Source organism: Elephas maximus, chromosome 2 (genome assembly GCF_024166365.1).
Source record: "Elephas maximus indicus isolate mEleMax1 chromosome 2, mEleMax1 primary haplotype, whole genome shotgun sequence".
In the NCBI taxonomy this organism is placed as follows: Eukaryota; Metazoa; Chordata; class Mammalia; order Proboscidea; family Elephantidae; genus Elephas; species Elephas maximus.
This window is the reverse complement of record NC_064820.1, coordinates 37,510,506-37,535,691: the sequence shown is the minus strand read 5'-3', so window position 1 is coordinate 37,535,691 and position 25,186 is coordinate 37,510,506. Positions and strand designations below refer to the sequence as shown.

At 37.1% G+C, this 25,186-nt stretch overlaps 1 protein-coding gene across 2 annotated transcripts in view; it reads left to right on the top strand.

Moving 5' to 3' along the window:
- The window catches only part of ZFR (zinc finger RNA binding protein), an 86,762-nt gene that overhangs the window by 10,003 nt on the left and 51,573 nt on the right, over positions 1-25,186 (top strand). For both annotated transcript variants that reach the window (XM_049861681.1, XM_049861690.1), the window contains exons 3-5: positions 16,523-16,805; positions 18,351-18,495; positions 20,735-20,953. In XM_049861681.1, the coding sequence (XP_049717638.1) occupies positions 16,523-16,805; positions 18,351-18,495; positions 20,735-20,953 (647 nt within the window). The remainder of the gene's footprint in view (positions 1-16,522; positions 16,806-18,350; positions 18,496-20,734; positions 20,954-25,186) is intronic.

Here is a 25,186-nt window from a genome sequence, read left to right as displayed (position 1 = left end):
TTATGCATTTTTAGTTATGTTTGATAATCTGCTTATGCCATAAATGAGGGCCCCTAGGTTTGCCCATATTTTTTCTTCCATGGTCTTTATAGTTTTAGGTTTTACATTTAGGTCTTGGAACCATCTTGAATTACTTTTTGTTTATGATGTGAGGTATGGTTCCTGTTCATTTTTCTGTAAATGGTTATCTAGTTGTGCTCGCACAATTTGTTAAAGAGACTATTTCTTCCCCATTTAACAGATTTTGGCCCTTTGTTGAAGATCAGCTGTCTGTAGGTGGATGGATTTACTTGTAGGTTCTCAATTCTGTTCCACTGGTCAGTGTGCCTGTTGTTGTAGCAGTATCAGGCCATTTTGATACTGTGGGTTTGTAGTCATTTCTGAGATCAGGAAGTATGAGGCTTCCTCCTTTGATGTTCTTCAGCAGTACTTTGCTTATCCAGGTCTCTTTCCATTTAAAGATGATTAGTTTTTCCATCTCTTTAAAGAATGTTGATGGAATCTGGATTGAGATTGCATTATATCTATAGATTGCTTTGGGTAGTATTGACATTTTCACAGTGTTAAGTCTTCCTTTCCACAAGCATGGTATATTCTTCCATTTATATTTCTTGGTTTCTTGCAGTAGCCTTTTGTAGTTTTCTTTGTATAAGTCTTTTACATCCCTTAGATTTATTCCTAAGTATTTTATCTTTTGGAGGGTTGTTGTAAATGGTATTGTTTTCTTGGTCTCCATTTCAGAGTTCTCTTTTGTTAGTGTAGAGGAATCTGACTGATTTTTGTTTGTTGATCTTGTACCCTGCCACTTTGCTGAATCATTCTGTTAGTTCCAGTAGCTTCCTTGTAGCTCTTTGGGATGTTGTATGTATAGAATCATATCACCTGCAAATAGGGATAGTTTTACCGACTTGGATGCCTTGTAGTTCCCTTTCTTGCCGTATTGCTCTGACTAGGACTTGGAGTACAATATTGAGGAAGAGTGGTGATAAAGGGCATCCTTGTTCGGTTCCCATTCTCAGAGAGTGTTTTCAGTCTCTCTCCATTGAGAATAATGTTGGCTGTTGGTTTTTTATATATGTTCTTAACTATGTTGAGGAATTTCACTTTTGTTCCTATTTTGCTGAGAGTTTTTTCAAGAGTGAGTGTTGGATTTTATCAGCTGCACTTTCTGCATCAATTGATATGATCCTGTGTTTCTTTTCCTTTGTTTTATTTATGTGGTGGATTACTTTGATTGATTTTCTAATATTAAACCATCTTTGCGTACCTGGTATGAATTCCAGTTGGTCATGATGTATTATTTTTTTGATACGGTGTTGGATTCTCTTGGCTAGGGTTTTGTGTTTGTATTCATGATATTGGTCTATAATATTCTTTCTTAGTGGTGTCTTTGCCTGGCTTTGGCATCAGGGTTATGCTTGTTTCATAAAAATGAATTTGGGGGTGTTCCCTCCTTTTCTGTGTTCTGGAATAGTTTGAGTAGAATTGGTGTCAGCTCTTCTCTGAATGTTTGGTAGAATTCTCCAGTGAAGCCAGCTGAGCAGGGCTTTTTGTTGCTGTTGTTGGGAGTTCTTTTAATGACCTCTTCAATTTCTTTTTTTATTACGGGTCTGTTCAAATTTTCTACTTCAGTTTGTTAGTTTAGATAGTGTGTTTCCAGAAATTTGCCCATTTCTCTTAGGTTTTCAAATTTGTTGACATACAGCTTTTCATAGCATTTTGTTACTATCTTTTTTTATTTCAGTTGATTCTGTTGTAATGTCACCCATCTCATTTCTTACTTGTGTTATTTGCATTTTCTTTTTCTTTGTCACTTTGGCCAGTGGTCTGTCGATTGTATTAGTCCTTTCAAAGAACCTGTTTTCAGTGTTGTTGATTAAAACTTTATTAACAGGAAAATGTGGTATTGGTGCAGGAATAGGCAAATAGATCACAGAATTAGAATAGAGATCCCAGAGCTAGACCTCTGCTTTCATGGGAAGTTGGATTAGATTGGATAGCTGTTTAAATGGAGGTAATTTTCCCTGAAAAGTGTTGGGGGTGGGGGAGGTGGACAGAAAATGAACCAAATTGTTACCAGTGGTGTTACTAGGGTGAGGGGGTGGGAACTGCTGCAGCTGACGCTGTCAGAGGAGGTAACACCAAAATGACTGTCTGTAAAAATATCTCTATAGTTAGTTACAACAACAACAAAATTTTTCGTAAGCCCATCTTACATGTATACATACCTACAAGGCTGAAACTCTAAGCCAATTTACTTTTTGGGCCTTTTAGTTACAGTGACAGTTGGAATTGCTATAAGCATCTGCTGTTGTTTTCGTTGGTGTCAGTTGTTTTTTTGTTTTTGTTTTTTTTTTTTGGTTTGTTTTTTAATAATTCCCTGAAGATAAATCCCTTCACCTGTCCAGGTTTGAATTTTCTTCTTTGTAATTTGGGTCTAATAATTCCCTTCCTGATCACTGCATAAAAGATTGGTGGACAAGACCAATTGGACAGGGAAGCTTTTTCTGAAAACCCTAAAGCACACCTGTGTTGTTCTTGTTGGGTGCTGCAAGTCGATTCCAACTCATGGCAACCCCATGTGACAGAATAGAGGTGCCGCATAGGGTTTTTGTGGCTTTTTTTTTTTTGGGGGGTCACATGAGTTTTTTCTTTTTTTCTAAATTTTATTTATTTTGTTGTTCAGAATATAAACAGCAAAACTTAGACCAGTTCAGCAGTTTCTACATGTACAATTCAGTGACATTGATTACATTCTTCAGGTTGTGCAACCATTCTCACCCTCCTTTTCTGAGTTATTCCTACCTCAGTAACAAACTCACTGTTCCCTAAGGTTCTTTTCTAATATTTCAAGTCATTCTTGTTAATTTAATGCCATATAGATAGTTCTTAAAAAGGCATATTGCTCGAGGTAGACATTTTTTACTAGTTAAACTGTTGTTTGGTTTTAAGATGACTTCAGGGGATATTTTTGGTTAAAGGTTTTAAGATGTTCTTAGGGCATTAGTTTCAGGGAGTTGCCGGTATTTTTATAAATGCTGATTTTGTCAAATTTTATGGTGTTCTAGCTACAATATTGTGGTAATTAGTATTTGTGAACCTATATCAATAACTTTTTTGAGAATGAAGTACTAATTAAAAGAGAAGAAGGAGCAATGTACCGGAATTAGATATATGAGTAACATTAGTACAAAAAACATGAGCAAGAATTCTTTATGGTCTGCTATGGGAGGAGGACCATAGAGGGGTGACACCATGAGTTACCACACTGGTGACAGCAGCTTTAGCGACCCCACTGATCATTACTTAGAGAAATAGGCCATCAGACTAATCAGAAGACAATCCTTGGATTTTACAAGTGACGTAATTGAGAAAGTATGTTAGAATTACTTAGGTACGTCTTTAATCTACTGACTGAAAGTGAGGAATGCACCCCCTGTGCTTGTCTGTGAATTGTCCTTAGGCCCACTCTATCAGGATACAAGATTTAGGGCCATTGTCCTTAGTATGGCACTTTGAGTGTTTCATGAAAGAACATGTGCAGTGTAGCTCTTATTGGGCTTCTTTGTTTTGTTTTAGTATCAGTCTCATCTGTATACTAAAATGCATTTGTAGGGAGTAATTCACTTACTTAATGAGGATCTGCAATAAGTGTAGTCCCAGTTCTCAAGGATAACTGTAGGGACAGATATACCTACAAATACCTATGCAATGATAATGGTTATAACTTAGTTTTAACAAAATACTAAAATGGGGAATTGGAGGAGTCTGACTATCGAGATTGAGGTAGACGTCACAGTGTTTAATTCTGACAATGGAGGGAAGGTCATTGTAGACAAAGGAAATGTATTGAGCGAAGACATAAACGTGTGAATTGCATGGGATTGAAACTGGATGGTCTGCATCATCTTTCCATCAGCTACTGCTGAGTGACCTTGGACAGTTTCTTGGTACTTCAGATACTTCATCTGTAAACTGGAGATGTTAATCCCTTCCTCATAAGATTGAGGTTTTCAAAAAATTCTTTACTGAAGTATAATATCTGCTGTTGGTTCTTGTTATTCACAGTAGTATTAGGTCACTGCAGATGCTGAGTTAACAAGCACTGAACCATTGCTCCTAGGGGAAATACAGGGTTAGGTTCCTGTGAGCCTTTGGTCACAGCATTTTTGCCAGCTAATGATATATAAATTTGTTTAGGTATATTTCATTTAAAGACAGCTTATAAATTGTTTATTCATTGACACTGAACATTGAAACAAGAAGGCAAAGCATCACTTTGTTCTACCTTAGCTGAGAAGTGTGTGTCAGATGACTTGAATTTTTTGCTGATCTGCTTGTATCCATGAATGACATGAAAGCACCACAGGTATTGATTGGGGGTTACAAATACATTTTAATGAACAGGCGAATTCATAAATGTGAAATCCACAAATACAAGAATTGACTGTATATTGATGCAGTGTCATGAACTGAACACACCTGTATAACTAGCTCTCAGATTAAAAAACATTACCAGCACCTGAGGGGTCCTGTACGTTCTCCATGGTATATTGTTTTGAGGAAATGAGATAACATTTGTAAAGTGCTCAGACTAGGACCTGGAATGTACTGCATCCCCATCAGTGTTAGCTCTTCAGTGGACAGTTGGAGTGGAGCTCAAGAAAGGTGATACAGGTTAGTAATGTATATCTGGATATTATCCATCTGGTGGTGATCCTTAGTTAGAATTTAATATTGGTGAACCAGAGAAAATACAGTGCCTGGCATACATCAGGCAGTTAATAAACTTTTTTACGTGAACGAATAAAAGAAAAGTAGAGAAAGAATAGAACCATAGTTACAGACTTCAGAAGCATCTGTGTTTAGTTTTGGACCAGTGAAAAAGAATAATGGTTTGACAGAGAGCCAGGAGAATGTAGTGTGATAAAAACAAGAGAATAGAGAAGGAGTCCGCAGTACTAGGGCTTTAAAGAGCCTGGATTAAGGATTTGATACAGTTATCAAATTGTTGGTATAATTTTAATGAGAATTTTAGAGGAAAACTAGAATCTCATTTGGAGCTACAAAAAGGCTATTCAGTCAGGTGAAATTTAAAATTTTTTAATAGGCTTTATTTTTAGAGCAGTTATTGGTTTACAGAAAAATTGAGCAGAAAATAGTGTTCCCATATGTCCCTTCTCTCCCCCTCCCTATTTCCTCTATTAATAGCTTTACATTGGTGTGATATATTTGTTATAATTGATGAAATCAATTTTGATGCATTATTAACTAACATCCGTAGTTTACGTTAGGGTTCACTGTGTTACACGGTTTTATGGGTTTTGACAAATACATAATGTTGTGTATCCACCGTTACAGTATCATACAGAATAGTTTCACTGCCCTAAAAATCCCCTGTGCTCCATGTGTTCATCCTCCTCCACCCGCAATCCCTGGCAACCACTGATCTTTTTACTGCCTGTAAAGGAGCCCTGGTGGCACAGTGGTTAAAGTGCTCGGTGCTGTTCGAACTCACCAGCCCCTTTGAGGGGGAAAAGACCTGGCGATCTGCTCCCATAAAGATTAAGCCCAGGAAATCCTATGGGGCAGTTCTGTATTCTCCTGTAGGGTAGCTGTGAGTTGAATCAGTTCAACGGCACATAACAGCAACATAGATATGCCTATGAAAATAAGTTTTTTAATTCCTGTGTTATTTCTGGGAAAAGATTAATGTTGTATATAATGAAGTACATTGGTATGGCAATCAGCATTATGTGGACAAAGAATGTTTTTCAAAATAGATTTGAAGAAACATGAACACTTTATTATATGAAATTCAATAACGAAAGCCCTTTAAATAATAAAGGAGAGCAAAGAATGCTGTGATTTATGAAAATTGCATTATAGGTTTTCTTGAGCCCCCAGTCTTGTGCATCCCTAGTCCTTTTTTTACTGTAATCAGAATGTTGTTGTCTGCCATCGAGTCAATTCAAACTCATAATGGCCCTATGTGGACAGAGTGGAACTCTGCCTCGTAGGGTTTGGTTTCCTAGTCTGTGATCTGTACGGGAGCAGATCCACACGTCTTTTCTTCTGTGGAGCGGCTGGTGGGTTTAAACCGCTGACCTTTCTATTAGCAGCTGAGCTATTAACCATTGTGCCACCAGGGCTCCTTGTTGTCACATGAAAACATTTCTCCTGCTTAAAGTCCTGCGTTGGCTGTCCATTTCTTTCAGAATACCTGATTATCCTAACTTTATATTCAGAGGACTTCCTAATCTTATCATACAGGTCTATATTCTTTATCCACATTTACAAAATCCAAAAATTCCTGAAAATACTCATGCTAAGTTTAAAAAAGAAAAGAAAAACTTGAGCATAAACACAGACCTGAAGTGATAGGAGGTTGTTTTTAGTTCTTTTTTTAATCTCACTTTCTGTGTTTATCAATGAGTGATATATTTCTGAGGACAAAGAGGGAATATGGTATTCTCATCCAGTTTGTCATTCAGTAGGAAGGGCTTTATCATGCAGTGTTCTGTGATAAGAACGAGAACATCCCATTTTGCTGAAAGAATAGTGGCAGAATTCTTTCATCTATTATGATTTCTGCAAACCATAATTTACTTGATGTGGTTCATTATTGGGCAAATGCTGAAGGCTGGTGTGTATACAAAGATGATTGGAAAAATTAGATGGTATAGAAATGAAGAGAGTAACTGGATTGATCATTCCAAATCTAAAATTGAAAATGTTCTACAGTTATGGAGTAAAGACGATTATTGTCCTGTCTTCAACAAAATATGAGCCATCAAACATTTCAAAAAATTCTTTTAAGTATTGCATTTTGATAAGGCAGGTGTAGGGAGAGGAACCAGAAGTAATATGAGCTAGAACACGTTAGAGATGCACGTGAAATCTGGAATCAGCATAAATGCGATGGACATATTTTAAGTTCTTGCATAAAAGTTGATGAGCAGTTTAGTAGAGAACATGATCCATGTTGGTTGTGTGTACGTTGAAAAAGTCAGGGCAGTATGGAATGAAAATTTGTGCTTACTATATTTAATTTCTTATTAAAATTTTTTAGTATTTGTCTTTGATTATCTCTTATTCTTACGTAAATTGTCAAGTTACTTAAAAATATAAAAATGTGAAGGGTCCGGTGGTCCCAGATGGTAAATGGTAATGACTATTTTTTCTGGTATTTTGAGGGTTAAAGAAAACTATTAACAGTTTTCATATGATACATAAGCTCCCCCCTGCCCCCCCCCCCATAGTCCATCAATCCACTGAGTTGCTAGAAATTCTAGGATTGGTTATTTTGTTGTTTATTTGTTTTTCCCAGTATTTAAGAAGAAATGGAACCTGAATTTAAATTTCTTCTAAAATACTACAGTGGCAGTTACTGTTTTAATAGCATTGTAAAGGTAGTGGGAAGCATACATTACGATATCAAGTACAAACCAGAAACAAAAACCCACTGCTATCAAGTCGATTCTGACTCATAGTGACCCTGTAGGATAGAGTAGAACTGCCCCATAGAGTTTCCAAGGAGCACCTGGCGGATTCGAACTGCCAATCTCTTGGTTTGCAGCTGTAGCACTTAACCACTATGCTACCAGGGTTTCCATATCAAGTACAAGGGATAGTTAAAGGTGGTTTGTCTCTGGGGTGATGTTGTGAGGAAGTCTAATTTTGCATCTTTTGCAGTGTTATAAAATGTTAACCCTAATTAAAAGGAGTTAAATCAGTCTCTAATTTTGTAGATACATAAAATGCCGCAATACAAATGCCCAACAATGTTGAGCATTAAAAATTTGGACTAATGGAAAAGTCAGACTGTTTTGTGTGCCATGAAAAAGAAAAAATGTTTTATCTATCAGTTTTCTTTGCCACTTCATCCAAAATCTAAAGAAATGCATCCCCACGGCATGGTGTTTTAGGAGGGAAAAAAAGCACATCTAAGAATTTGAGTTAACAGAAGCTAGCTGCATATTTTTGATTGAGATTCCCGCCCCCCCCCCCATTCCAGGGTTAGAAATTTAACACAAATATTTCACTCAGTCTAAAGTTGTTATCTTTACTCTCCTAAACAATATAAGGTCTTAAAATGCTTTAACCTATATCCCCTCCTGATTTTTGTGCTATTGTACAATATTTAAGATTTTCTTAACCCCCACAACCAATTATTGTTGGATATTATTATTTTACATAGTCAAAAAGATTATTTAACTTTATATTTACCACTTTTTTTTGCCCAGTCTGAGGTCATTTTCATTCTTCCTAAAGTAAATCTTTTGGAATTTCCTTTAGTATGGGTCTGCTAGTAACAGTTTGTTTTTTAATGTTAAAATATTTTTAATTCACCTTCTTTCTTGAAAAGTCATCACTTAGTCTCTGCAGGCAATTTTTTTTTTTCTTTAGCTGTAAGACCTTTGTCTTTGGTATTTATAGTTTCACTTCGATGTGTCTTGATGTGAATTTCTGTTTATTTAATCCTACTTGGAGTTTGTGGGGTTCCTGAATCTGAAGATGGTTGTCTTTCATTAATTTGAGTATTATCGGACATCCTTTTTATCTGCTTCCTCTCTCCCATTCTTTTTCTTTGTCCGCAACTCCAATTAGGTACAAGTTACCACTTTTTATTGGATCCTCCATGTCTTTTAATCTCGTTAATATTTTAAATCTCTTTGTTTATCTGTGTGTATTCTGGGTGGTTTTTCTTTTTACAGATTTTTTTAGTACACTAGTTTTTTTGCAAGCTGTGCCTATAATCATTTAATGCTTTTCTGAACTTCTGATTATATATATATATTTTTTGTATACTGTATTTTATTTCTGAAGGAGCAGTGGTTAAGCACACAGCTGCTAACCAGGTTTGGCAGTTTGAACCCATGTGGCGATTCCTTGGGAGGTAGACCTAGCAATCTGTTTCCATAAAGATTACAGTGAAGAAAACGCTATGGGGCAGTTGTCCTTTGTTGCATGGGATCGCCATGAGTCTGAATCAGCTTAGTAGCACCTAACAACAGCATCATTTCATTTCTGGAAGTTCTGTTTGGTTTTTTACAAATTTATCTGTTTGCTTTTGATTTATCTCTTATTCCTTTGTCTTAATTTTGATCGTCCCTTTTGCGTGTTTAAACATACTTATTTATATTCTGTATCCAATAATTTTAATACCTGTAGTCTTTTCAGAAACCCTGGTGGCATAGTGGTTAAGAACTGTAGCTGCTAACCAAAAAGTTCGGCAGTTCGAATCCACCAGGCGCACCTTGGAAACCATATGGTGCAGTTCTACTCTGTCCTATAGAGTTGCTATGAGTTGGAATCGACTCGATGGCAGTGGGTTTGGTTTTTTGATTTGGTAGTCTTTTCAGTGTGGTTTTTTTTATTCTGTAGACTCTTTCCATAGCTGCTTGTTTCCTTGTTTTTTTGTGTGTGTGATTTTTTGTTGTTGTTACTGAGATCTCCTGTTTCTTGGAATATCATCTGTGGCATTTAGATTGGAATGCATTTGTGGAACCTAACTTCAGTCTGTAATCATATTAAACTAATTTCTTGGCTTGGAGTTTTCCTTGTCACCCAGATAACATCAATTCCAGCATCCAAACCTAGGGAAGGCTAGCTTTGTTTAAGAATTCTCAAGTGAGACTTTTTTTCCCTTTAGCCAGAGCCTTAAAGGGAAAAGTAGATGTTTTCCTAAATTACCCACTGTGGTGTTTTCTTTTGGAAGTCAGAAAGTGCTAGGCCATTGCTTCCCAATGTTTTTCATGTATCTGCTAAGACAAAGTGATACTTGTACAGCAGCACACTGGGTAAACTGGAGGGAGATTTGGAGCCCTATAGGACAGGGTAGAACTGCTCCACAGGGTTTCCAAGGCTTGTAAATCTTTATGGAAGCAGGCAGTCATCTCTTTCTCCCATGGAACAGCTGGTGGGTTCAAACCGCCAGCCATTCGGTTAGCAGCTGAGCACTTTAACCACTTGCACCACCAGGGCCTGCTGGAATAACTAGAAAGGAATATTAAAATTTGCTGTTGATTTGCTAGCCATTCAAGTTGCCAGTTTGAGAATTCTGTTCCAGTACTTTTATCCATTTTTTCAATCAGCGGTATATAATTAAAAATCAAAGTTTATAAGAGCTTATAATATAGTCCCCTGCCTTCCTTCTCCCTGCCTCTCAATTCCACTTCCCAGAAGTCCCTACCCTTAACACAGCCTAGTTTTATTTCTTCTGGTGTTAAGTAACATGTTTCTTAATTTATCAACGTTATACATAATTTTATTTCCTACAGTCATAGTTTAGGATTTAGTGCATACTATTTTTAAAAAAATCTCTTGTACAGATCTCACAACTGGACCAATAACCAACATCATGATAAACGGAGAAAATATTGAAGTTGTCAATTTCGTTTTACTTGAATTCACAATCAGTGCCCATGGAAGCAGCAATCAAGAAATGAAAGAGCCAGCTATTGTGTTGGGCAAATTATTTCTTTAAAGTGTTGAAAAGCAAAGATGTTACTTTGAGGGCTAAGGTGCACCTGATCTAAGCCATGGTATTTTCAGTCACCTCATGTGCATGCGAAAGCTGGACAATGAGGAAGGAAGACTGAAGAAGAATTAATGCATTTGAGTTAACGGTTTTGGCGAAGAATATTGAATATACCATGGACCACTAGAAGAATGAACAAATCTGTCTCGGAAGAGGTACAGCCAGAATGCTCTTTAGGAGGGAGGATGGTGAGACTTTGTCTCACATACTTTGGACCTGTTATCAGGAGGGACCAGTCCCTGGAGAAGGACATCATGCTTGGTAGAGGGTCAGCAAAAAATAGGAAGACCCTCAATGAGATGGATTGACACAGTAGCTGCAACAGTGGGCTCAAGCATAACAACGATCGTGAGGGTGGCATAGGACCGGCAGTTCTTTCTGTTGGACGTAGTGTTTCTGTGAGTCAGAACCAGCTGGACGGCACCTAACAACAGCTGACATCTCTTGCTTCTTAATTCTTCTCTGTCAAAAACCTAAATGCTAGGAAGGGAGGGTGGGAGAGGGGTATTCACTAATTAGATAGTAGATAAGAACTACTTTGGGTGAAGGGAAGGACGGCACACAGTACAGGGGAGGTCAGCACAATTGGACTAAACCAAAAACAAAGAAGTTTCCTGAATGAACTGAATGCTTCGAGGGCCAGCTTAGCAGGGGCAGGGGTCTGGGGACCATGGTTTCAGGGGACATCTAAGTCAACTGGCATAATAAAATCTATTAAGAAAACATTCTGCATCCCACTTTGAAGAGTAGCATCTGGGGTCTTAAACGTAGCAGGAAGCCATCTAAGATGCATCAGTTGGTTTCAACCCACCTGGATCAAAGGAGAATGAAGAACACCAAGGACACAAAGTGATTACGAGCCCAAGAGACAGAAAGGGCCACATGAACCAGCGACTACATCATCCTGAGACAGAAGAACTAGATGGTGCCCGGCTATAACGGATGACTGCCCTGACAGGGAACACGACAGATAACCCCTGAGGGAGCAGGAGAGCAGTGGGATGCAGACCCCAAATTCTCATAAGACCAGACTTAATGGCCTGACTGAGACTGGAAGGACCCGGGTGGTCATGGCCCCCAGACCTTCTGTTGCCCCAGGACAGGAACCATTCCTGAAGCTAACTCTTCAGACATGGATTGGACTGGACAATGGGTTAGAGAGGGATGCTGGTGAGGAGTGACCTTCTTGGATCATGTGGACACTTGAGACTATGTTGGCATCTCCTGCCTGGAGGGGAGAGGAGAGGGTGGAGAGGGAGAGAGCAGGCTGTCTCATTAGGGAGCGAGTATTTGGGAGTGTGTAGCAAGGTGTATATGGGTTTTTGTGTGAGAGACTGACTTGATTTATAAGCTTTCACTTAAAGCACAATAAAAATTACTTAAAAAAAAATTACCTGGGAAAATACACCTTTAAAAAAAAAAACTAAATGCTTAGAGAAACAGAATGTATTGTGAGTAGATAGAATTCTAATCACCGGTTGTATGGTCATTGTTATGTTAATTTATCAGGAGATAACATCAAAGACAGGGCAGAGTTTCAGAGTCTGGCAGTTAGAGAAACAATCACTAAGGACACTCTCTATGTTTTAAAACACAGGGTCTAGTCAGACCCTCCTTCTTGCTTCTCAAAGCTGGCTGCATGTAGATAATTTTCCAAAAGAACCTAATGCCTAAGGCCAAATGGTCACCTCTAGGGCTACTTACTATGCTGTTGTTTGAAGGTGACTCCAGGGAACCAGTTCCTTCAAAGTTCAGAAGGACACCTAAGGGTGGGTGGCCTGGGTGGGTCACCTCAACTCCATGAACCCGGAGATCTGAATTCCAGGAGAATCAATAATTTTGTTATCCCTCGAAAACAGTGATACAGCTGTTCTTACTTCACACAATATGCTCCATTTCTAGTTCTATCAGAGATTCTGTACTCTAAGAAAAGAATCTTGGAACTCTTGTTCTCCACTTCCCCTCTTCTGTCACCCTACCCCCCAAATTAAGCTGTCGTTTTACTTGCGGTAACTTTTGTGTTATGTAATAGTTTGTATTATGGGTTTTAGGTTAGTTCTAAAACTTTAAAGCAGGAAATTATCTCTATGATTATGTGACTCATAGCGACTCTATAGGACAAGTAGAACTGCCCCGTAGGGTTTCCAGGGAGTGCCAGGTGGATTCAAACTGCTGGTTAGCAGCCATAGCTCTTTAACCACTGCACCATCAGGGTTTCAGTGCAAAGAATATTAATATGGAGCAAAATACTGTTGTTCTATGATTATAATCCCTAATGTGCTCCATTTTTACAACCCTTTGCCAGTTAAAAAAGAATCTTCGTAGGCTCAAGTTCAGATGAACTTTTCCTTTTTAACACCTTACTAATTGCTCAACTGACATCCTTTACCGGGATCATGCTTTTCCTGAGCAGTTTCGTATTTCCTAAAATCTATTATTAATCTTTTTTTTTTTTTTTTTTTATCTTTTTGCCAGTGTCTTGGTCATATCTTAAGGTTTTTCCAGGTTCCTGGCCATACTAGCTGTTGTGTCCAATCACCTATTTTCCTTCACATCTTTCTCCCAGGGCGAATCTAGACCCATTCTTCTCTAGCCTGCTATATGGCTTCTGACCTGAATTTTCTCTTCATTTCTCTCCTGAAAAACTTGGTTTACTTTGTTTTGCTGGAGTACATTTTTATATAGCTATCTGATGACGCAGCAGTGGTTGAGAGCTTGGCTGCTAACCCAAAGGTTGCCATTCGAATCCACCAGCCTCTCTCCTTGGAAACCCTGTGGGACAGTTCTGCTCTGTCCTATAGGATCACCATGAGTCAATTGACTTGATGGAACAGGTTTGGTTTTTTTTTTGTTTTGTTTTCCTAAGAAAAGGTATATAGGAAGTAAACTCCTTGAATCCTTGAAGGTCTGAAAAATTATTCTGCCTTCATAGTTTGACCAGGTACAGAGTTCTACATTAATAATCATTTTCCCTTGAATTTTTAAGGTATTGCCCTATTATCTTCTAGCCACAAGTGTTATCAGTAAGAAGTCTGATTTTCATTTAGTTGTCAATGACCTGGTTTGTTTGTTTTGTTTTCGTTTTTTTCTCCCTAGAGACTTCTAGGATCTTTTTTTATTTTAAGGTGTTAACTAGGTACGGCTCTTTCATTCTGTTTTGCGCTGTATAAGCTATTTGAATTTGAAAACGTGTACTTTCCTCCAGCAATGGGAACTTTTATTTCTTAATTTCTTCAATCTGCTTTTTCCTTTTCTTTCTAGAATTCCTTCTCGTTGGATATTGGACCCCTTGAGTTTATCTTCTTTGGTCTTTTCTATTTTACTTATCTTTATATTCCTCAATTTTATCTTCTAACTTTATTATTTAGATTCCACTTGGCAGGTGGAATTGTAAGATTCTTGATTTATGCATACAAATAGTTTTTCAAAATTCTCTTCTGTTGCCTTGAAATACACTTTCCCACAGGGTCATTTTTGTTCTGTTTATAGTAGGCTTGCTGATTAGGCCACAGTAGTTGAATCCTGATAGATGGGAGACAAATGTGGAACAGACCTCAAATTCTTAAAAACTCCAGACTTACTGGACCACTTAAAACTAGAGGACTCCCCAAAATTATTGCCCTGAGGTACTCTTTAAAACTTAAACTGAAATTATCCCTCAAGGTCATCTTTTAGCTAAATAATAGATTGGCTCATAAAAATAACGAATATCACCCGTGAATATCGAGCTCCTTTTAAAAACCACCTTTAGGGGAGACCAAATGGTCAAAAATTACGGGGAAACTAGAATACTAGAAATAGTACAACCAGAACAAAATGAATGAGAATGATGACACATTGTAAAAAATGTGACCAATATCACTGAATAATTTGTGTAGAAATTGTTACATGGGAACCTAATTTGCTGTGTAAAATTTCACATTAAACACAATAACGTTTTTCTAAAAAAGCAATATGCGTCAAAGTGCCTGTCTAGTTGACTTGACATTCCCAGTCTGCTTTTTGTCTTAGAGGACAAATTTTAGGGACCAAGAAATGTAGACAGATATTAGATGAGAAGTTGTATGAGTGGAAACAGAGTAGGAATACAAGACTATCTAAATTTTTTTTTGCATAACCAGAATCCCATCTATCTAGCATAGTCTGGAAGTAAAAAACTTTACCCTCGTATTAAGTATTAAATACAGGCTTCACAGAACTGGCATATTTATTTAAGTATAATCCTTTTTCTCAGTTCCAGAAGTTTTAAAGAAGTTTGGTACTGGCATTTTTTTTTTTAAGGTGTGGAGTTACCTACAGCCTATGTCAATCCCAAACCAGTTTCCTACTATGACAATTAAGCTTTGCTTTTCCTGTCTTATAATTGGCATATGTGTAGAAAATATTAGCTAATTTTAATAACAAAATACGGGAAACCTCATCAAATACAAATTATAAGAGTTTCTTTGGACTCTGTTCTAAGTATTAAGGTTTTTTTTTCCCCCCCTCTCTCTCTCTTTCATATTGGGCTGAAATCTGCCACCATGTAACTTCCATCCATTGGTTCTAGTTCTGTTCTCTGGAGCAGCATGGAGTAAGTCTCTTCTATTAATAGGCAGCTATCAAAAAACTCCCCAGTCACCTTTTTTAGACTAATTGTCCCCAGGACCTCCAATTCTTATATGAAATAACACCCAAACTTTATAGTGATTTCCTTTGGACACATCCTGGTACATCAGTGTTTTCCATAACACAGTTAAAATATGACATCTCCAAATTTTAATTCTATATCACATATCTGTGGTATCATGCACACCAGTGCAAAAGACCCCATACTATATAACTTTGTTTGATGAGTGGAGCTTCAGCTTATGTCAGGTGTTTTTTTCCTTATCAGCTATTCTTAACTGTTGGCACGTACTAAAACTTGTGGCCAGCTAAAACCTATCAGCTAAGTAGCTGTTGAGGCTGTCCTTTTTTTAGAAGGCGCTTCTGCCTTAGTACGGGTTGAGTTTATTACTCAGAGAACCTAGAAAAAAACAAATACACGTTCATAGCGCTAAAACCTCTGCAGGCCTTTGGTTTTATATGACATAGTCTCTCAGTTTAAAAGTTAAAAAATTTTAGCTGGAAATTCGTTTGGTTCACTCTTTTTGGCAAATGTTTTTGCCTGTTTGAGGTTTAAGTGGTTATGATTGCAAAGTATCTGACTTAGGTTTCATTTTACAACATGTGCTATTACATTGTTAAGAGAAAAATAAACACGATGAAATGTTCCCTATAATTAAATAATAGATATTTAATTGTAGGTTTTGTACCCTAGAGCAGGATTTCTCTACCTCAGCACTACTGATATTCTTTGGGTAATTCATTGTTGCGTGGGGGCTGTCCTGCACATTGTAGGGTATGTAACAGCATTCCCAGCCTCTGCCCACCATATGCCCAGCAGCACAGTCACTCCATCTCCTGCAGTTGTGACAGTCAAAAATAACTCCAGACATGGCCAGATGTCCCCTGGGGGACAAAATCTCCCTTAGTTGACAACCACTGCTCTAGAACAACAGAGGTATTTGTGCTAACTGGCTAATAATTTCTACCTTAAATTTTCTCCATAATTGGAGTTGGAATACATTATTTTTTATCATGATTTCTTTGTAGAGATTTTTTAAAAACTAAAACATAATGAAGAACTTTACATATAGCAAATACTTTTACAATTTTCTGATTTGTTCTTTTTTGTTCGTTTTCTTCCTAATACTGCCTCTTGTCCTAGTTTGTCATCCCTGCTTTATGTATGATCTATGATCTGAAACATAATATGTGTGATATTAAGGGATGAAAATTATAGAACAATAACAAATATGGTATTAAATAGGAGGTTTATTAAGTTAAAGTATTTGGTCTTATCTGATCATGCCCATGATTAAATTACTTGAAAACGTGCTTTTAAGATTTTAAAATTAAATTGTTTTTTGTTTATTTTTGTACTTTTCGATATAGCCAGCAACCAGCTTCCGGTGTAGCTTATTCCCATCCAACTACAGTTGCTAGCTACACCGTCCATCAGGCTCCAGTAGCTGCTCACACAGTTACTGCTGCTTATGCACCAGCAGCCGCCACCGTTGCAGTTGCCAGGCCTGCTCCAGTGGCTGTTGCAGCTGCTGCAACAGCTGCAGCTTATGGAGGCTACCCCACTGCGCACACAGCAACTGACTATGGTTATACCCAGAGGCAACAAGAAGCACCACCCCCACCACCGCCAGCTACTACACAAAATTACCAGGTAAGAAAACTGCTCAGTAGCCTCAATGTACAGATTTAAGTGGCCTCAGTGTATGACATAATGTGCGTCCCAGTGCTTCTTAAAATTTGGACTTCCAAAATATATCTCTGTCTACTGATAGAGGAAAGCGAACATGTATCCTAGGTAGTTTGGGAGCATAGTCCAAGCATTTAGTTTCCTTGCAGTGTGTTTTATGTTGATAACCCTCACATAGTCCATTTTCCTCCAGTAATAAATAAATAAATAAATAAATATTTTTTTATATGTCTGTGTTTCCTTAAATTTTTCAAAGTTTTGTATTAATTACTGATTAAAAATTTTAATTTTACCTCAAATTAAGACTTGAGGAAGATGACCCTGGTTTGTACTGTGGCGTCATCTCTCCACTTGGAACATAGCTGTGTCGGTATTTTGAGACCCATGAGCCTAGGCTATATCAGACAAATCACATAGTGTCTTTCTCAGTCTTCTCCAGGGTGGAAGTTCTGTTGGCCTGTACATTCTTCCTGTCAAGGTGTTCTCTCCTCGTATGTAACAGAAATTGATCATGCTCTTAGCATCCGCTTGTGCTTGTTCAGTCTTAATGGGGGCATAAAGGTCTAGTTTTCTTTACACTATCATGTTTGAAAACAATACTAGTTTGGCTACTTGGTTACTTAGTAAAATTTAATCCTAGTTCTTTTAACTCATTCGTTGTTAGCTTCCAGAATCTTTTTTTAAACTTTTGGTCCTTCTGGACTTCCCCCAGTTTTTCCATATTCTTCCTAAAGCATAGAAATTTTATTTTGTAAAGTAAGAAGTTGATGTATAAACCATTAATATTAGTATTTGCTATTAGTATTAGGCAAGTTACTGAACTCAGAATTCCTCTTGACATGATTGTGTTTCTTTATGCCAGAGACAGAATATAATAAATCCAATTGTCTTTAATAGGGCCCGTGAGGCCCATCATTTTCTGAGCCCTGCCTGTCTCTTTATTGAGTCTTACCTCCTACATACCTCGCACGGTTCTTCCTCACTTTATGCAGCACCAGAATTCACCCAGCTCACCTTGAATTTTCACTGTTTTGAGGCTTTATATATAGTATTTTCCCTCCCTGGAAATCCCTTCCTCTTTCCCCCCTCCACCTGGAAGCTCCTACTCATCATTATGTTAATGATAGTAATAAAAAAGACTAAAAATTAAAACTGGAGTAATCACAAAGCTTAGAACACACGGACATTCTTTTCTAATACTGTGGAATCCATCCTTAAGACAAAAATGCATTAATTTTTTAATAAAATCTTTATTTAAAATAATTTTTTTCAAAGTTGCAGTAAATTTTCTGATTGTAAACCCAAAACATGCTGTTTGAAATGGTTTTGATCTTATTTGATGAAGTCCAAAGTGAATCTCCTTTGTATTGAATTTGACTCTCTTTTGTCTAAATTTAGGCTTATATTTAGTTTTTTTGTTTTCCATTATTAGACTTTTGTATAGTAAAAATGTTTGTTTTCCCTGCCACGTCACTAATGGCAAGATTTTCTTTCATTCCTTTTCTTTAGGATTCGTACTCATATGTAAGATCCACAGCCCCTGCTGTAGCTTATGATAGTAAGCAGTACTACCAACAGCCAACAGCAACTGCCGCAGCTGTAGCTGCCGCTGCCCAGCCTCAGCCTTCTGTTGCTGAAACCTACTATCAGACAGGTGGGTTTTATTAATATACCCAGTTTCACTGCAACTGTTGAAATACATGAGTTAGGATATATTTTTAATAAAGGCATGGCTCTTGAGTTCATCTAAACTATTGTATATGTCACCTTAAAGGCAGATTCTAACCATGTCCTTCTCTTCCTCTACTAGAATGCCTTTGAATCACAAAGAGAAGGCCTTGGAGACAATTCATAATCATGTCCTTCTTTTCTGGAAATGTACTCCATTTTTGTCTCTTCAGCTTACTACAGTTCTCTTCCTACTGAAAAGAGGAAAGCTATAGTGTTATCAACTTCTAGCCACATTCTTTTCTTTGTCAGGAATGCCCGGAACATATTGCCAACTGGCCTTGTAACTAATGAAACCCTTCATGGGCCCATATTTTTAATTTATCTTTCATTGGTCTCTAATAAAGTTGGTTCTGTTACCAACTACCACAAACATTAAATACAGCACTATATAATGGTCCAAATACAGAAAGTGTTTTGTTTGCAAAGAAACCTACATATATGTAGACTAAAATCCTAGATATTTAATTGAGAACTTTTAAAACAAAGCTTTCTGAGTTCTGAAAGTGGGCGACTCCATTATTTCAGTTATTTTTGAAGCACTATGAGGGTGTTAGTGGCACAGTGGTTAAGTCATTGGCTGGTAACCGAAAGGTTGGCAGTTCAGATCCACCAGCCACTCCTTGGAAACCCTATGGGGCAGTTCTACTCTGTCCTATAGGGTCACTGTGAGTCGGAATCGACTCGATGGCAGTGGGTTTGGTTTTGGGTTTGGTATGAGAGTGTTAGTAGAGCCTTTGATTAGGAGAAAGCAGAATTGGCTTCCCATACTGGCTTTAACACTAACATGGACAAGAGATTTTTACCTCTTTTTATATCTTTTCCTATAGATAAAGGTAGTTAACCCGATCTCTCTCGGGTCCCTTTTGGTTCTAAGATTTTGAATCCCTTCAAAGTAATTTTAAAATATCTTCCATTTTAGTGACCTTGTATTTCTTATAGTCTCTTCTCTGGCAATGTGCTAGGTACAGTATACCAAACTTCCTATTTAATTGCCAAGCTTAGATTGTGCACAAGAGCTATGAGTTATCTAAAAGTCAGAAGACATTGACATAGTCTAAGTTCTGACATTGAATATGTGACTTTTGTAAGTCATTTAGCTCTGGACATTAGTTTCTTCTAATGTTATCTCCGTCTGTGTTGTGTGGATCCAATTTCGCAATGGCTGTAGGTGAAGGTTTTATATACTCTAAGCACTCTTTGTGTAAGATTCCTTTAACTGATCATAAAATGAGTTTGGCCCCCTGATATTTGGGTCTTTCTCAAAAATTACGTTTGTGTCCTTTAGCAATTGTTAATAAGTAATTAGTTGCTAATTTATTGATCAGTAATAAGGTTCTTAAGATTCTAAAACTATATATTTGTTTTGAATATGGTCAAAGGTATCAAACTTCAGAAGAGAGTTTAATGATAGCCATTTAAAAACATCTGCACTCAGGCAATTGACATTTGAAAAATTGAGTCGGTAGCATAATGTGAGTTAGAATTATACTGAAGTGCACTACAGGTTTAAAGTGACCGACTGTTAACTGAAAAGGTCGGCAGTTCGAAACCACCAGCAGTTCTTCAGGAGAAAGATGTGACAGTCTGCCTCCGTAGAGATTTACAGCCTCAGAAACCCTATGGGGTCACTGTGAGTCAGAACAGACTCGGTGGCAGTAAGTTTGGTTTGGGGTTTTCACTACAGATAAATCCATAAAATGCAATGAATGGCATATGAACAAGTGTCCTATAATTAAACCTTAAAATTTTTGTTGGAAGTTAAAATACATACTTTTAGGCTCTCTTCGTTCTGATTCCAGCATTAAGCATAACTCTCAAGTGAATTGACTAGCCTAAACAAACACATACACCGTTTCTGAAAACTTTTATTTCTACTAGTTGTAAATAGTACTGGCATTTCACTAAAATTTAAAAATTTTGCCAAAATGCCACTTTGAAAATATGTGGAAAGCATTTGAGAAAGGCTAGTAAATTAATTTACATAATCTATTTTATTTATTTTGGTAATAAAAATTTTACCCCTTTTGCCAGGAAAAAAATTGCTGGCATAAAATTTACAGTTAATATTGCTTACGTTTATTGTTTTCTATTTTTCAAGGATATTGGTACAGTACTGAAGTGGCTTATCCTTCTAATTATTTGATGTCTGTTTTCCCATTTAGCCCCCAAAGCGGGTTATAGCCAAGGTGCAACTCAGTATACTCAAGCTCAGCAAACTCGGCAAGTGACAGCCATAAAACCAGCCACACCAAGTCCAGCTACCACTACTTTCTCCATTTATCCTGTATCCTCCACCGTACAGCCGGTAGCAGCTGCGGCCACTGTGGTGCCATCCTATACCCAGAGTGCTACTTATAGTACCACAGCAGTTACTTATTCTGGTAAGACTGATAACCTGTATTGTTGTAAAAGAAACTTTTTTGAGTGGAATTATTTTACTTCTGATAGCAAGAATTGAATTTACAGATGTTAACATAAATATATGTGCATATTGTGACAAACGGATCAGCTGTTGGCTGCTGTTGTGTTTCAACCAGAAGCTCTTAGCAGAATAAAAGTGCTCTTCGCGGAATTGTCTTGGGCTTAGCATTGCAGTTAGAGGAAGTAAGACCTTGTCTTCTAAGGAATCTTTTTTTTTTTTCTATCTTTTCCAAATGAACTTTAATACTCAAGGTTAACACTCAGGGAATTCCACTGGCCTATTATTCATATCGTTTATTTCAGCCCTTGAAAAACTGTTTCTTCATAGTTGTTATTAGGAATGAGTGATCTTGAAAATACTGGGTAACCTTTTCTAAAGATCCTTAGGGTGATGCTTATATAACACACCCATCCTGGAAGGACAGAGTAGCTTTATTAGCTTTAAGTAACCATGTATTTTCCCTGGAGAAATATAATCACTAAAACCCTCCTACTATGTCTACTAAAAAAAAAAAAAAAAAGTTTTTTTTTTTTTTTTGCTAAATTCCAGCTGAGATAGTTTGCAGCGTTGCAGTGATTAAATTCACGTAATTGCGCTTTTGTAGACACTTAGTCTTTGTATTGTTCTATAGTTTATTGTTTTACATTTTATTTATTCCATAATACCCTGTCTTGTTCCATGGAGAGTTTAAGGCGAATTATGCAAGTTTTTCCCTCGATACTTTGTTGTAGCTCAAGTGTCAGAAGCCTAACAAATATTCATTTCTGAGAGATTTTTTTATCTCTTAATCTATGCTACATGCTATGCTGAGTGCTAGGGATGCAGTGATAAAGTAGGAGGTGTGGAGCATTTGGGAAGAACAGTTCGTTTAGCTGGAGTATACGTGGGGTACATACCAAGAGATGAGACTAGAAATGTCAGAGTGTTTTTATTTCTTTAGAGAAGTTGAAAAAATGATACAGTGAACCCCATATGCCATTCACTTGTTAGGTGCCATCGAGTCGGTTCAGACTTATAGTGACCCTGTATACAACAGAATGAAACACTGTCCGGCTTATGCCATCCTCACAACCACTGCTATGTTTGACCCCCATTGTTGCAGCCACTGTGTCAGTCCTTCTCGATGAGGGTCTTCCTCTTTTTTGTTGACCCTCTACTTCACCAAGCATGATGTCCTTCACCAGGGATTGGTCCCTCCTGATAACATGTCCAAAGTATGTGAGACAAAGTCTCACTATCCTTGCTTCTAAGGAACATTCTGGCTGTACTTCTTCCAAGACAGATTTGTTCATTCTTCTGACAGTCCATGGTGCCGTTCAGTATTCTCTGCCAGCATCATAATTCAAATGCATGAATTCTTCTTCAGTCTTCCTTGTTTATTGTCCATCTTTTACATGCATATGAGGCGATTGAAAATACCATGGCGTGGGCGAGGCGCACCTTAGTCTTCAGAGTGACATCTTTGCTTTTCAACGCTCTGAAAAGGTCTTTTCAGCAGGTTTGCCCAGGGCAATATGTTGTTTGATTTCTTGACTGCTCCTTCCACGGGCATCGATTATGGATCCAAGTAAAATTAAATTCTTGACAGCTTCAGTATTTTCACTTAGATTAATCAATTACTACTATTTTGTCACATTTGCTTTGTTTCTCTGAAAAACATCTTCAGATGGCTTAGCAATATATTTTATAAGCTGCACACAGTGTGATGCTTTGCCCTGAAATTTTTAGCAAATATTGCCTAATAATGAGGACATTCTTTTACATAACCACAATGCCAATATTGTAATATGGTACTATTTAATATCTAATACATATATTTCCCTAGTTATTCACAGAAGTCTTTTATGACTGGGCTTTTTATATGTTTGTTCTTTGTTTTAAATTTAGGGTCCAAACAAGGATTGTAGATTTGGTTGTCATATCTAGTTAGTCTTTTAATCTTGAATAATTCCTCTGTGCTTTTGTCTCTCATGTCATTGACGTTTTTTGAAGAGTTCGGCCAGTTATCTTGTAGAATACCCCACAAACTGAATTTATCTAATGATTTCTTCATGTTTAGGTTTAGGCAGCTTTATAGGCAAAAAACTACTTAAATGTACTTTCCATTTCATCGTATCAGTAGCACATAATGTCAGTTTGTTCCTTGATGATGCTAACTATAATCACTGTTTAAGATGGTAACCACCATTCCTCTCTCCATGGTAAAGATACAGTTTTCCATTTGCAATTACCTGTAGTGTTAGATCCTTTGAAAATCCTTGAGAATCAGTTACCACAGGGGTGGTTGCAAAATCCTTTTACATATATTCTTAGGCATTCTTCTCCAAAGAAGAATTCCTGGAACCCTTCCTTTTTTAAGTATTATTATGGATTCATTCTTTATTATTCAATATGTTATAATCCTTTACTCATTTTTTTTCTTTTGAAGGCTCAAATTGTGCTGTGTTTGACCAATGAGGCTCTCTAAACCAGCTCCTGAGTCATTTTGACGTGGCCCCGTCTGTTAGTCTTTGAGTACTTCTTTCCTTTGTGCACAATAAGATGTTACAGAAACACTTTGTGCTTTCTCTGCCCAAGACCAAAGATCAGCCATCTTGCCAAGTAATCATAGTTTCTTACAGTTGTTGTTAGGTGCTGTTGAGTCAGTTTCTACTCAATGCCCCATAATGTTTTCTAGACTATAATCTTTACAGGAGCAGTTCACCAGGTCTTTCTCCGCTGAAGCCACTGTGTAGATTCAAACCCCCAACCTTTCAGTTAGCAGCCAAGGGCTTAACCCTTTCCCTACCAGGCTCCTCTTATGGTTGGTGGTGCTATTTGGAAACCAGGATCCATGCTTAGAAATATATATATATATATTTTTTTTTTTTTTTAATTCCGTTACGGTAAAATAATACAACGGTTAGCCATTTTAACATGTAGAATTCAGTGACATTGATTACATTTCCCATGTTGTGCTACCATCACCACTACTCATTTCTAAAGATTTTTCATCACCCCAAACAGAAACTCGGTGTCCTTTCAGCTAAAACTCCCATTCTGTCCTCTCCTTAGCCCCTGGTAACCACTAATAAACTTTTGTCTGTATGAATTTGCCTAATGGTTGTGTAGTATTTTATGGTATGAATGTATTTTAAGGTGTCTATTTTGGGACATCTAGTTTTTTATTAGTGAATAACTGACAGTAACACTGGGTAAAACAATCCTCGCCCATAAAGATTTGTGCATTTGCTCAATTATTTCTGTAGGATAAATTTCTAGATATGGAACTGTTAGGACAAAGAATATGTACATTTTATAGAACGTGATACCTACTGTGAAGTTGCCGTACAGAGAAGTCATTGTTAGGGCTTTAGAGTCCTATATTTGCAATATTTGGCATTTAAAACTAGAGTCACCTATTCCTTTTAACTCATTAAAATGAGGAGTTCTAGAATATTGGTGCCTACTAAATGGTGACTGGTAGCATGATTTACTACTGAAATTGTAGGTTTTTTTTTCTGATTTGGTATGTTTAAAAATTATATTTGAGCTGTTTTAATAGTATAGCTTACTAGTAAATAAGCATTTTTTAATAAAAGTACTTTTTAAGTGAAACTTCTGGTTTTCAGAAATTGAGCTTGTACGTAATTTTACAGACACAAACTTTTGTTTTCCCACAGTGTTTTTATAAGACTCGTACATTTGTTTCTTAGTAGTCATAAAAAATAGGAGACTTTAAAATGTTCTTTAACAGCATTCCAGAATTTTAAGCCCACCTTTCAGTATGTGCTTTGATTTTTTTTGTAAACTAAGTAGTAAGTTACAGATAAGCTCCCTTTTTATTAGTTTTAGACTACCTGTGTGTAAAGGTTATTTTGAAAATACTAAGCTTAGCCTGGTGATTTTTTTTTTTTTTTTTTTTGCTAAAGTAACTTGGTTTTTAAAGGTCATCAGAATCTCTCAGCATTAGTTTTCTTATCGGTGAAGTTAAATTGGTAATATCAGCTTTATAGATCTGGTCTGAGACTGCACTGTGTCTGGTACACAGCCTCCCATATAGAGTGTGAATTCTCAATTTCAAAAAACAAGTAAACTGGAATACCTAGTCATCCTGCACTGTAGCCTCCTTTTTGCATTATTTTACTTATTATTTTCTTGATACATAATTCATAAAGCTATATTTAAGTGGCATTTTTACAATTTCTGCTCG